The sequence below is a fragment of the Microcebus murinus genome, chromosome 10 (genome assembly GCF_040939455.1).
Source record: "Microcebus murinus isolate Inina chromosome 10, M.murinus_Inina_mat1.0, whole genome shotgun sequence".
Lineage (NCBI taxonomy): Eukaryota > Metazoa > Chordata > Mammalia > Primates > Cheirogaleidae > Microcebus > Microcebus murinus.
The window spans coordinates 19,834,775-19,849,743 of NC_134113.1; the positions used below are offsets into that span (position 1 = coordinate 19,834,775).

Genomic DNA, 14,969 nt, shown 5'->3' on the forward strand with positions numbered 1-14,969 from the left:
AATCTTGGTGATCAGAGATTATTTCATTATTAAGGCAGATTCATATTCATGCATAGCCCCAAAAAGCTGCCTAAAATTTGGCTGTCAGTTTTCACTTATCATAACCATATGTGGAAGCAGTTCACTGGGCATATCCATAAATCAAATGAAATGAATTTTAGCCAAATCAAACTAACTATGCCTGTTTGTTATAGAGTGACAGTCAATAGCAGAAATCTGAGTATGGACCTTTATTTACTCAAGTCCTGCTTTCTCCAAGAAGCCTTCAGTCCATAAAGATATGGACTGTTTCCCTAAACTCCAAAGAGTACATTCATGGTCACAGACCTGTTTGAACAGAACATGAATACATTGTTCTGAATACAATTCAGAAAATATTCACTGAGCATCCTTTGGCAGTTGGCCAGCTAACTTGTCTTGCCTGATCTTGCTGCTTATATTTATTTAAAACATTGTACTTATTGTCCTAAGCATTTACTTTATAAAGAGTTCTTGGCAACTGTCTCGGAATAACAAGGATGATAATAATGATCTATTCCTTTTTTTTTTTTTTTGAGATAGAGTCTCACTCTGTTGTCTGGGCTAGAGTGCCATGGCGTCAGCCTAGCTCACAGCAACCTCAAACTCCTGGGCTCAAGCAATCCTTCTGCCTTAGCCTCCAGAGTAGCTGGGACTACAGGCATGAGCCACCATGCCCAGCTAATTTTTTCTATATATTTTTAGTTGGCCAATTAAATTCTATTTTAAGTAGAGACGGGGTCGTGCTCTTGTTCAGGCTGGTTTCAAACTCCTGACCTTGAGCGATCCGCAGGCCTCAGCCTCCTAGAGTGCTAGGATTATAGGCGTGAGCCACTGTACCTGGCCAATAATGGTCTATTCATTCTCTAACCATTCGGGAGAAATGAGAGTTGGAAGATACCTTATATCTCTAGGCTCCTGAAATTAAAATCTACAAAATGTCAGCTCAAGTACTCCTGCCTTGGGGTTCTGACAAATATATAGAACTAACCCATTCACTACTATTCCACTCCCTTTAAAAATATACACTTGATACAATATGCATTTTCTTTCTTTCTTTTTTTTTTTTTTGAGACAGAGTCTCACTCTGTTGCCCAGGCTAGAGTGAGTGCCGTGGTGTCAGCCTAGCTCACAGCAACCTCAAACTCCTGGGCTCAAGCGATCCTGCTGCCTCAGCCTCCCGAGTAGCTGGGACTACAGGCATGCGCCACTATGTCCGGCTGATTTTTTCTATATATATTAGTTGGCCAATTAATTTCTTTTCTATTTATAGTAGAGACGGGGTCTCGCTCTTGCTCAGGCTGGTTTTGAACTCCTGACCTCGAGCAATCCGCCTGCCTCGGCCTCCCAGAGTGCTAGGATTACAGGCGTGAGCCACCACGCCTGGCCCAATATGCATTTTCTAGTCATACAAAAAAAAGTATTTAGAACAATTGAGATTCTCATATATGGACAATTGTTTTAAAGAGGTTATGTAAGGATTTAACCTGGAAGGGTGTTAGTAATTCAGGCCCAACCCAATTCCCCAGTAAAACACAGACTCCTACTAGCCCAAGAAGAAAGAAAGCATCTATAGTTAATCTCTCACTTTTTCTCTCTGGTCAAGAATGTGTGACACAGTTGCTGTCATACAGAGCAGTATCTGCAAAATCTTCGGTAAGTACGCACTGATCAGGTGACTAATATTCTTCAATACTATTTCAAGGCTATTTAAGATACCGTGCTGACGACCCAAAGGAAGAACTTTAGACAAATCCAAATCTTCTACTGCTTGAATGACTGCAGAATGGCACTCTCCTGGTAAAACAAAGAGAAAGAGATGTCATGTAAAATGAAATGCTGGTTTATTATGACTTATATTATTCTTTCAATTTGCTTCAATAGTACAGTATTTTCTATTGATATAATGATTTATGGATGATACTATACTTTTCTCATATATTGTCTCCTTTTGATTCTTACCCAATGTTCAGTGAGTTAGACAAGGCAAGTTTTACTATTCCCATTTTCAGAAAAGGAGACTGAGGGGTGAAGGAGGGTAAGAAATGTGTGATAGAGCTAAGTTACTAAGCCCAATTCTAATCCAATTTCTGTATACTATTCCTCAAAACTCCTGGTTAATAGATAAAACAATAAATAGTATCTTATAAACAGCTGCTACTATACTGACTTCAGAATTTACTGAGAAGATTTGAATTGTTATCGCCTGAGTTTTATTTCAAACTGTCTGACATAAGATCATAAGCTTACTGATTCACACACCTCAGTGGTTGATCCATAAGAGTATCACTTATACCCACCCTCCTACAATGGGGGCTATACACTGAATGAAGACATTTGTATTCATTACAGCCAATCTCCTTCACAGGGCAATATTGTACTGAATGGAAACAGCTGGACCTATTATCATAGAAAAAATACAAAACAAATGTAACAGACTACCTTATAAATAAATCTCTGTGTTTGGCTAAAGCAAAGCAAAGCAATTGTGAAACTAGAGCAAAGGTCTTATTAGTCAAGAAGGTATTGGTGCGAATCCCAACTCCACCACTTTCCAGCTGAGTGGCCATGGGCAAAATACTTATTTTTCTAAGCCTAAATTTCCTCATTTGTAAAATGTAGATAATCAAATAATGATAGCTCATGTGGTTGGTGGTTTGAAGGGTCAACTGAGTTGTATATACATAGGTCTGTCATAATGTCTGGCATAAAGTAAACACTCAGTAAATGGTAGCCATTATTACTATTAATAATTACTAACATTACATAATAAAGAACATACCACAGCATCATAGTTCATTGTATACACTAATATATCTACTTCATCTCAATTGTGAAGCCGAGGGCAGAGATTATACACTCATTTCTCTCTCTCTCTCTGTCTCTTTTTATTAAGAGACAGGGTCTTGCTCTGTTGCCCAGGCTAGAGTGCAGTGGCATGATCACAGTTTACTGTAACCTCGAAATCCTGGGCTTAAGTGATCCTCTAACATCAGTCTCCCAAAAGTAACCAGGATGATAGGCATGTGCCTCCAAGCCCAGCTAATTTTTTAAAAAACTTTTTTGCAGTGACAGGGTTTTGCTATGTTGCCCAGGCTGGTCTTGAACTGGCTTCAATCCACCCTTCTGCCTCGGCCTCCCAAAGTGCTGGGATTACAGGTATGAGCCACCATGTCTGGTCTATCCTCACTTTTCTATTTTCAATTTAGCAGAGTGTCTGGGGAACAGGAGGCATTCAATAAATCATTACTCAATAGATGAAAGACTCAGTGAATGAATGAACGGCAAAACAATCAAGATTAATTTTGCAGTATACTTTGAATTCTTAGAAGAAATCTATTCTTTGAACTATATAAGTACCACCATTTTTCAAATAGCCTAAATGCATAACAAACAACAACACATCTAACCAGGGGCCTACTAACACAAGGGTGCTGACAATCCGCAGGGTCAATTGTGAATCTCACCTAATTCAATTAAAGTTTAAAATGAACTGAACTTCAACAAAAAGACCCCCATAGAGGTTGGGAGGAACAATCCCTAGAAAGTTGTCCAGGAGCATGGGAAACCTAGCCTAAGACGTGAGAAGTCTACTGCAGACAACACCTATCTGGAATGAGAGGTAGTTGATAGCTACCATTTTTAAAGTGCTTCACAGGTTCAAACAGCAGGTCTAAGAATATCTGGATCTCCTCAGGTTGGCTCCCGGCCAGGAACCGCAGAACGATGGCCATCCGGGTGCCTGAAGCAGATTTCCCCTGAGTTTTACTCCCAGTCTTATTCTTCATTCGCCCATACAAAATTCTGCAAAGGCAAAAGAATGTTATTTGTTTGCACATTAATTCTAAAACATAAGTTGCTTTGTTTTCATAAAGAACAACTCAACAGATTTAAATGGATATATTATAAAACATAGAATAATGAAATCCAACATTAGATATTTAACATAGACATTGAAATAATCAACAACAATTATTAAAAAAAAACACAAAAAAACAAAACACAGGCTAAGGGAGCTGGGTGTGGTGTTGCACATGGAACAACCGTGATACTGAGAAGTATTAATGAACAAAAATAAAACTATAAATCAATCTTGCTTATAAACATAAAACACAACATTCTAACTATAGTAGCCAGTGCTGCCCTAATATCAAATAAAGATACCCCAAGAAATATAAGAAAGAGCCATTAGTAAAATCTATTAGATTAATATAGATCAATATTTCATGGTAAAAAGTTAATATGATCATTTTAATATATGCTCAACACATACTCTATAATAGTCAACATCCATTCCTGATAAATCCTAAATAACTTAATAATAAAAGCTGCTACTTCTTTTTTTTTTTTTTTTTGAGGCAAAGTCTCACTGTTACCCAGGCTAGAGTGCCATGGCATCAGCCTAGCTCACAGCAACCTCAAACTCCTGGACTCAAGTAATCCTTCTGCCTCAGTCTCCTGAGTGAGTTGCTGGGACTACAGGCATGCGCCACCATGCCCAGCTATTTTTTTCTATATAATTTTAGTTGGCCAATTAATTTCTTTCTATTTTAAGTAGAGACGGGGTCTTGCTCTTGCTCAGGCTGATTTTGAACTCCTGACCTTGAGTGATCCTCCCGCCTTGGCCTCCCAGAGTGCTAGGCTTACAGGTGTAAGCCAGCATGCCCGACCCAAAAGCTACTTCTTAACATGATAAAACTTAATGCGTTACTCAGAATTCAAAAACAGTGGCTTTCAAACTTTTGATATTAGGACCGTTTTACACTATTAAAAGTTATGGAGGTTCCCCAAAGAGCTTTTATATATGTGAGTTTGATTTACTATTGATAGTTACTGTGTTAGAAACTGTTTTTGTTAGGAACAAAATACCCTAAATTAGTCTCTAAAACAATTTGATTTCCCCAAAAGGTCCAGTTAAAAAAAAAACAATAAAAAAAAATACAAACTGAAATATTCTATTATAATTGTTGAAAGAATCATATTACTATACTCATAACTGTGTTTGTGATTAACTTTTAAAAGATCAGTTTTTAAACAGTATAAATACCTCATCAGAACAGGAAACAGATCTGGTCGGTGAGCTGTTTTCACTACAGTATTATCCTCTGAAATGCTAAAATGCACTATCTCTTCCTTAAAGCTTCTATCTTCAAGCAACCTTTGTAAGTTTTCCCTTTAAAATTAGAAAACAGTACAAATCATCACTCTATCAACAGTACTTTTGAAAAATGCAAGTGTAGAATAATATAGTTCATACTGCAGTTGACATCCATAAAGGAAAATCCTCACAAAATTTCTTCCAAAATGATAGGTTTTCAAATTTCAAAAGGTTAAACAGATTAGAAGAGATTAGATTTAGTGCATAAATCAGCCGTTTAAGGAGCATTACATAAAAGCTTTCTTCAGTTCTTGGAATAATTATGATTCCCTAAGTAACCACCAAGATTTTATGGCATTAGCAAGGAAAGAGAAATGATATAACCTTCATAGAACATATTTGAAAATTAATATTTTGTTTTCTACTTTATTATCTATGGAAAACAACTCTTAACAAACATACTTCCAGTTTTCATTCCATGCCTGGAAATAGCAATATAATAGTCTTAGAAAAAGGGGAAACTTCCCAGGCCTTCAAGAAATTATTCTAGAAGGGGATCTTATGTAGAAAGAAAAAAAAAACAGCTAAAGTAATAACATTTCCTTAAGTTTCAAATAACTTACCTGTAAGGGAGGATGTGGGGATGTTTATATGTCATTATGCAATCCAAGGCTATTTTTTGCACCGTTTGATCTTGGTGTAGCAACAACTAAGAATGATATTTTACAGAATAAGTTAATGAAGTCATATATACATGTGTCATGGGATATCAATTTACTTGTGTTAATTTACTAAATTGGATTTCCTAAATTCTTTAGACAAGAGTTAAAGCTGATTCCTGACAACAGCCTTTCCTAGAAGTAAAGGAGGACGAATAGAATATATGCAAAGAAAAAAATGGAAAGGAAACTAAAATTTGCATCCCATAGCCAGCTAGACCCTGGAATCTTTCAGTTTTTTTAGCTGAGGCCAATTCTGTATGTGAATCTGGATTTAAGTCAACTGGGTTGATCATGTAATAAGGAAAATCTCTTATCCTATGAGGGTGACAGTAGTCAATAAGATGCCAGGAAAGATGACTTGGTTGTGAGGCCTCTCCAATTAGTAAGTTTGGAATTTTGCTTCCTGGCTAGGAGCGGTGGCTCACTCCTGTAATCCCAGCACTTTGGGAGGCTCAGGCAGGAGGATCACTTAAGGCCAGGAGTTGGAGACCAACCTAAGCAACATAGCAAGACCCCGTCTCTACAAAAAATAAAATAGCCAGGTGCAGTAGCATGCACCTGTAGTCCCATTTACTCGGGAGGCTGAGACAGGAAGATCTATTTACCAGGAGTTCAAGATTACAATGAGTTATAATTGGGTCACTGTACTCTGGCCTGGGTGACAGAGTGTGACCCTCTCTCTAAAAAGGAAAAGAAAATAAAAAAGACCTTTGCTTCCTATGGACAATAGACTTTTGAACTCTGCTTTATAAATAAAGTCTATCAGAATTTATGGGCAGAACATGGATAAATTCTGCTAAAATGATAAAGTTTCACCTACATTTTATATACAAATGAAAAAAGAAAATTTCATTTCCCCAGATAGCTTAGAATGACATTCAATGCTTACTCTGCTTCTGACATTAAATTTGTTTGAAACTTCTTCTGAAATTCAGGATCATACATTATGATTGCAATAGATTATTATTCCAACTATCTGTCTTCATTCACTCTAATAGATCCTGAAATCCTAGCCCTCCATGAAGGCAGACTTAACTAGAAAGAAAAATTAGCCAACTGTTTTTGGTATAACCCCCACCCTCTTCTAAAAGCTAATTCCCATGATACAATTTGTGCTTTGCTATTATCACTGTTCATACAGCTGATCTGTCACCCAAAATGCCTTTAAAATCAACTAAATAAGGGCTGTCAAAAACTATTTCTCAAGGTAACAGAAAATACATCTATGAATTTAAAAAATTATTACTTAAAATGCAGACATGGGCCCCTATTTAACAAATAATTATTGAAAGCTTAAAAGTTTACTTTGGCAAAGAAAATGATAGAGAAAAGTTCGCAAAGAATTATAGTGGCAAGAATTTATTTCACTTACCTGAAGATATAACTCATATAATTTGGATTCCAGATATAAGGCCCGTGGATTTGAAAATTTAGAGAAAACTTGCAAATGAGCAATTAACTGCCTAAATGAAAATAAAATAGTGTTACAGAATGAACGAATAGAGATTATTTTCTTGAACTGATAGTATCTACTATCAATTTCATTATGACATTACTCTAAACACCTTGCCTATAGGTTCATGTTAATTATATAAATAAGTTTTAATTATCTATATTTAGGAAATTCTCCAGAAATCTCAAATCTCAGGTAGGCCTCTCCCTAAAGTCCAGGCTTCCCAACCCCCAACCCCACAAAATCATTCAGGAGGTATTCAGAATGGCTTAAATTAAGCTAAAATTAGAAAGAAAGGAACCAAAACAGTAATACATTCCAAAGTTGAACTCATATGATTTTGGGGACTATTCCTTGTCTAGGTTCCCATGCAACAGACAGCAAAGTAGTAGAATATTCTTCCTCATTTTCATATAACAAAAATACTGATGTCAGGCAACAGAGACCCAGGTTTAGGTAACCATGGCTCTTGCTTACCAAGATGGAAGAATATCTTAATATTTTTCGTACTGTGGCTGGCTGCAGATAACTGAAACCACATGAAGCAAAATTGTGGATTGAGGGGACTACCATACAGTCCTATGAAGCTTGGACATGATCTTTCCTGTCTCTGTGTTTTATTCACATGTCTATCAGCAGGCAAGTCCTTCTTTGTTCTAGCTTTCTGGCAAACTTTCATCTTTTAGCATCGAAGTTGCCCTCTACTTTGCAAAAAGTCTTCCCTGGGTCTTCGTGGTAGAATTATGTACTTCTTGCCTTGCACCCGTAACTTATTTAAAGGCACTCAATACAATTGCTGAATGGATGGATTAATAAATGGCTCACGAGAAAAACTCAACAAATTGGCACATCAGATTAAGATCTTAAGTGTTAAAGTAACACAATCCAGTGGATCTTGGACACTTCAATTTAGACAGTCTTCAAGTCAGCTGAAGTAACTTCTGAAAGCATGATCACTTCTTTTTTTAGGTTTGTAACAATTTAGGTAAATCAATAACTAAGAGAACAAGAGAGTAAAACAGTAGGAAGAAAAAGTAACCAGTAGGACACAGAGTAAAAGTGCTGACATGCTTACTTATAAGAGAAAGGATGTTCCATTATGTGTTCTCCTAGCACACAAACACAATGCTCTCATGCTATGAAAGTGAACAAAAGTTAAAGAGTATTTAAACACTCCCAGCTCCAAAGCTCTCACCTAAAAAAGGTTAGATGATCCTAAAAGTCCCCTCAAAATTAACATTCTATGGCTAAACAAGAAAAAAATACTAATAAGTCACCAACCAAAAAACTCTTAAGATTGACAGTTTCTTTAGGCTGTAAAAGAAAATCCCCGAAAGATGTAACACTTGTATAAATAATTATTAATGTCTTATACAAGGCTACTTCACATTTAGGTTATATGAGATCTCTTCCTCTTCCTTCTAGAACTGTGGATCTCTGAGCTTTCCGCAATGCCGAACTTACTTTGCTGCAGCTCTTCTTGTCTTTTTCTTCTGTGAGGATTCTTCTTGGGGCACCACCTCTTCCTCCAACTCATCATCTCCAGCAGCAGGCTCCTCTTCTATTTCCTCTGCTGCAACCCCTTTGACTTTTCTCCGCAGATCCTGGGTTGGAGCAACTTGCAGATCTGCCGGGTAATACTCATTGCTACAGTGGAAAGAAAGTGATATGAGACAGATGAAGTATGAATGCTCATCTAATTCTATTTACGAGAGCAATGTCCATGGTTCACAGAATCACACACCAAAGAGACATCAGAGGCACCTTAGTCAAGCTGCTTCTATGACACTATTCTTTTATTCAGTCCCTCTTAAGTACTCTATTTGACTTAACAAGTCAATCACTAACCGCAGAATACAGCCCATTTCATTGTTATACTGTTAGACATATTGTGTTTCCCCGAAAATAAGACAGGGTCTTATATTTATTTTTCCTCAAGAAGACACCCTAGGGCTTATTTTCAGGGGATGTGTTATTCTCTCTGGGCTCAGTAGGTGACTGCTTACTAAAGCTTTTCCCCTATCCCCTGGTGTTTGTAGGGGGCGAGAGAGGCCCACAGTGCTGAGTAAAATGGCAGCCACAGCTTTCCTTCTTCCCCCTGGGGACACACAATACCTAAAGAGGAGCGTCCTGCTCCTCACTTCACTGAGGAGACTTTCTCCTCAAAGCCTCAGCTTGAGCACACACAGGATGGCCGGTACCTGACAGGGGCAGCCAACCTTGTTGGTGGGGCTGTCTGCACCTTTCTGGTCACCTCTGGGATAGTAGCTGTCACGATGGGGCACATGAGAAGGGCTGCTCGTCTTCTTTAGCGCTCTGTGACGAAATGCATGGGTTGTGCAGATATGCTTCGTGACCACACCTACACTAGGTCTTATTTTTGGGGTAGGGCTTATATTGCACAAATGCTTAGAAATCCTGATAGGGCTTATTTTATGGGTAAGTCTTATTTTCAGAGAAACACAGTATTTGAAATGTCTATTTTGGACTGAGCTGAAAATAAGCCTCCCTGTCTCCGGAACCATAATTGGGAAAGGGGAGTTAGGAGTGAATTATATTAAATACCTGAAGTATAGCATCAGGACCATGCTGGTCACTGTTTACCAGGTACCCTCTACTTTGACAATAGTGCCACATCAAAATTCAGTCCTCCAGGTATGGTCTGATGAGACAGATTGAACTATCAGCTCTGTACCTTTTGGGGGAAGCCACAACACCATGTAGATTCAAACTGAATGGTTAAATAATGAAAATCAGCAGGTCTTTATGTTTTATCTCCTCTAAACTAAGCTTGTAGAGTTGGTACAGTATTCACAGTTGTTCTTATTAAATTCTATCCCTTTAATTTTAGTCCTTTGTTGTAGTTAATGAATATTATCCTGAAGTCTCTCCTTCAATGTATTAGTTTGTGTTACTTTCATTCATTCATCCAAATGATTAATATTTTGTTGTCTGTTGAATGCAGGGCCTTGGGGCTAGACATGTTAGGAAACTGATCAGATGTGCTTTTGAGTCCTCACTCAAAAATACACTGCTAAGATACTATGTTTGAGGATACTGTAACAAGAAACTCTTATGTTAAAGTTTAACCTTCAGAGTAATACACTAAACTATAAGCTGAGTGCTTTGTATTCTCATCTAGCAGAATCTAGCATATAATAAAAAATGGATGAATGAGCAAAGCTGCTCTGTCAGTTACAAACTATACCATCATCTACTTAATTACTTCCCAATTATACAATCAACGTTCAATTTAACCACATATTACATATTTTTAACCTTTACCACCATGAACAGCATGTTTACTCATTGACTTCTTAAATAAGATAATTCACACAAAGCATCTATAAGAGTGCCTAGCACACAGTAAGTACTCATTAAATGTCACCTGGCACTGGGATGCTGTTACCACTGTTAGTAATTCATTCTTGCTCCTAATTTGGTTCTTCTCAGAGAATGTTTATAAGGTAGTCACAAATTAGTTCTAATACCAAATTAATTGAAACATATTCATAAATATAAATTGCTAGTCAAAAAATAAAAATAAAAAACCCCATAAGATATTTCAAAATCAGAATCAAAGGTGACATTTGGGTTTCCTATTAGTTTGGATCATCTATAATAGAACTATTTATAGCTAATCAGTGCCACCTAGTTTTTTTTTTTTTTTTTTTTTTTTGAGACAGAGTCTCACCCTGTCACCCTGGGTAGAGGGGTAGAGTGCAGTGGCGTCATCACAGCTCACTGCAACCTCAAACTCCTGGGCTCGAGCGGTCCTCCTGCAGAGCTCTGCCTCCCAAGTAGCTGGGACTACAGGGACAAGACAGGATACCTGGTTAGTTTTTCTCTTTTTAGTAGAGATGGGGTCTCACTCTTGCTCAAGCTGGTCTCTAACTCCTGAGCTCAAGCAATCTTCTACCTCGGCCTCCCAGAGAGTTAGGATTACAGGCATGAGCCACTGTGCTCCACCCCCAATTAGTCTTAATTTAAATATTTTTTAGAATTATTTATCTTAGTCTCTAAGTCTTCTTAAGATCAGAGACCTACTTCCTGTTATATAGGCTTCTCTTTCCATCCCTACTCCCACAGCATCTGGTACTGTTAGTCAGGTCTTTATCTGGGTACAGGGTAAACTTATCCTTTAGGGAAAAACTTAGAATCTTAACATGGTAGGGAGTTCATATCTTATTAACACCACTAATACCAGCTAGCATATGTATAGCCCTGTGCAATTCACAAAACAACTGATAAACATTATTTTATATGACCTTTAAAACAAGGCAAAAAAAAAAAAACCCTAAAATATCACTGTCCTTATTCTATAAATAAATTTATTTATGACCAAAGAATTACGCGAAAAAGAGAAAATCATTACTCTTTGCCACCGTATCTACTGACCTGCTGCATCTTTCTTGCAACCTTTGTGAGAATGAATTATTCATGCAAACTTTTTCACTTCTGTGCTAGGTCTTATCTCCTTATACCTATGAGAGATATGGCTCTAGCCATTTTATCCTTTCTTGCATTATCAATTTTCCCCTCTCTTCTGGATCATTTACACCAGTGTCATACACATACATGCTGCTTAAATCTTAAATATAACACAACTCCAACAACAAAACCTCCATATCTGCTCCCATGTTTCCCTCCACATACTACTCTATGTCTGTTTCTTTTTTACTACAAAAACTCTGCAAACTTGTTTCCATTTTTCTTCTCCATTTTCTTGAGCTCATTTTAATCAGGCTATTCTCCTAGCAGATTCACCAAAACAACTCTTATTCAGGTTACCTCCATGTGGGTCACTCAGATTAAGGTCACCTCCAAAGCCAATGGTTAGTTCTTATTCTTCACCTAATTGACTTCTCAGTCAACACATTTGAGTCAACTGATTACTCCCTCCTTGAAATGCTTTTTACTTGGCTTCCAGGATACCAGGTAGTCTTGGTTCTTCTGTTACTCTTTCCTGGCCTCCTTTGCTGCTTCCTCATCTATCAATCTCTAAAGATCAGTGTCAGTCCTTGGAAGGCTTCTCTCTTTATACTCACATCCTAGATGACTTTATTCCCTGTCTGATGATTTAAAATACAAACCATATATCGATAATTCCCAATTTATTATCTCCAGATCAAACCTTCCCTGGAACTTCAAACTTTTAAATTCAGCGCCTACTTGACATTTTTACTTGGCTATCTATATCAGTATCCCAAGCTTAACACAACTAAAAACGAATTATTTATTTATCCAGCTTTGCATGGATAAAAATGAACTCTGGATTATCCCCACAAACCTCCAAGTCCCGCATTCCTCCAAATCTCATTAAATGGTAACCGTCTTCTAGTTGCTCAGACCAACACCTCAAAACACATCCTTGATGTCACCCTTTTCTTTCCCTCTCTCCTTCTGGTTCCCCACTACACACACCCATCTTGCATTTGATTCTTTGGCAAATCCCATGGACTAATCTAGTTGCAATCCTTTCAAAATACATATCTTATCAAAGTGAAATCCTTCAAAAAATATCGATCTTCACTTCCACAATCTTGGTCAAGTCACCATTGCTTCTTGCCCTGAATGGCAATTTCCTCCTGACTGGTCTCTCTGTTCTCACCACTGCCACCCTACAGTCTATTCTCACTCAACATGGCAGCAAAAAAAATCCTTAAGGAAACTTAGGTCAAGTCATGCTTCTGCTTAAACCTCCCAGTGGCTTCCCATTTCACTGAAAGTAAAAGCCAAAGTCCATCCTGTCACTTACAAGCCCTACACAGTGTGATTCCTGCTACCTTTCCGCCTGCATCTCCAATCACTTTCTCCCTGGATCACTCTGCTGGAGCCATGCAGACCTCCTGGCTCTTTCTGAAACAAGCTGAGCATGGTGTGGTTTATGGCCTGCTTCCCCTAACCCTACAGCATTTTCCCATGTTACAGAATATTATTAGAAAATACACTTTTTATTGATTGCTTAGTACTATTCTATACAGCGTACCCCTCACCTTTAGAGTTTTAATGCAATCAGACTCTCATACAGCATATCCAGTCAAAACAAAACAATGTGCTGGAAAGCTCTTATTATTCTGAAAGTATGTTCCTAAGCATCACAGGAAAGATTAAGAAGCTCAAAACAGTGATTGGGGTTGGGTTACTGAAAAATAGCTTCAAGCCCCAGGGAGGCAATAAAACAATGAATAACAAGGCAAGAAATAACAAGGCCTTTGTACGCTAATCAAATTCAACAGGGTCCTTCTCATATTATAACTTGCAATTTTTTATTAATGCCATTTGTGGGCTGGTTAAATTATGATTCACACAAAATGAAGTGAACTAAACTAGTTTAGTTGTTACCTAATAGAGCCAGAGCTTTATAGATGTGCCAATGATTTGAAAACATAACAGATGTATAAAAAATGTAGCCAATTTGGGATGTTAATACTTCTTACCTTCTCTTCCTCATACCCTACCTGGGGCATATTCTTAGAAGAGAACACTTACCTGATAAATCTCAAGAAAAGTGGGGAAAGCTCCCTGGACCGTGGCTCTACTCTCTCTGGGAATTTTGCCAGAGCTCGCCAGAGCAAAAATCGAAAGTTAGTATGGTCTAGTCTTTCCCGACAGTCAGTTTTCAGTGCTAACTGCTTATGATAAAGATCTCCAACATCTCCTTCCTGGATCTGCTCCCAACTTTCATCTCCAATGGACTTCTCCTCATCTCTTATATCATTTTGCAATTCTTTCTCTGCAAGAGAAAAAAAGTCATCATAATCACTAGAGAAATGCCAACATTTGTCCTGTGTCTCTCCAAGAGAGGGCATTTCTTTCTCTAGTATTATAAGGAAACAATAAATCATACTGAAAGGTTATCAAAGATAATACATTTCTCCTTTTTGTTCCCCAATTTCATGCATGATTAAGCAGTAAAAATTAAACAAACAACCAGCCTCCTCATGCCCTCTTACGTACCAGCATGTGTAGCTGCTTTTTCTAGATGTTCATAGTAGACTTTCCAGAATTGCTTATTTTCCATTTCATGTGCATGAGAACTAAGAGAAAAGATCAGAAAACAAAAAATCTGTTATGATTCTTATTTTGAGATCTCTTACTGAGAAACGAAGAGTGAAAGAATATAACTAAAATGTTAATTAGGTTATCTCTCAGTGTGGGACTGTCAACAACTTTTGCGCTTTTTTTCTATTTTTCAAAACACCTGCATTTGAGCAGAAATTAGTTTTATAATCACAAAGTACTAACGAGTATTTTAAAAAATTTAAATAGATCCTTATAAGAAGATTATTTTTAAAGACACACTACTGGGACTGGGGCATGGGGTACAACCCATTAAGAAAATAAGGAGGCCTTTGTTTGGAGTGAAAACTCTGTTCAAAACTAACTTCAAAAATAATAAGTTTCCCTCCACCAAATTCAAACGTATTTATTAACACAAAAGCAAAATAAACATTCACGACATGAAACATACTTTACAGAACTTAAAGAGAAGACATTAGATGGATCATGTAAAGTGTTTATATATAGTTCAATATCCTAGCAACAATACTCTCAAATATCCTATATACTTTCTGTCATTAATTTTCTAAGAATATGCATAAACTTTACATAAGACATGCACTATATATACTGTGGAAATATGTGGAAAACCAACTGACAGGTCTCTTGTTGTTTC

At 37.4% G+C, this 14,969-nt stretch overlaps 1 protein-coding gene across 1 annotated transcript in view; it reads right to left on the bottom strand.

Moving 5' to 3' along the window:
- Positions 1 to 14,969, bottom strand: part of UTP20 (UTP20 small subunit processome component) — a 94,226-nt gene that overhangs the window by 47,263 nt on the left and 31,994 nt on the right. The window contains exons 20-27 of the mRNA XM_020287898.2: positions 14,252 to 14,331; positions 13,784 to 14,027; positions 8,756 to 8,938; positions 7,211 to 7,301; positions 5,740 to 5,825; positions 5,066 to 5,191; positions 3,656 to 3,822; positions 1,607 to 1,815 (exon numbers count right to left, since the gene is read on the bottom strand). Of these exons, the coding sequence (XP_020143487.2) occupies positions 1,607 to 1,815; positions 3,656 to 3,822; positions 5,066 to 5,191; positions 5,740 to 5,825; positions 7,211 to 7,301; positions 8,756 to 8,938; positions 13,784 to 14,027; positions 14,252 to 14,331 (1,186 nt within the window). The remainder of the gene's footprint in view (positions 1 to 1,606; positions 1,816 to 3,655; positions 3,823 to 5,065; positions 5,192 to 5,739; positions 5,826 to 7,210; positions 7,302 to 8,755; positions 8,939 to 13,783; positions 14,028 to 14,251; positions 14,332 to 14,969) is intronic.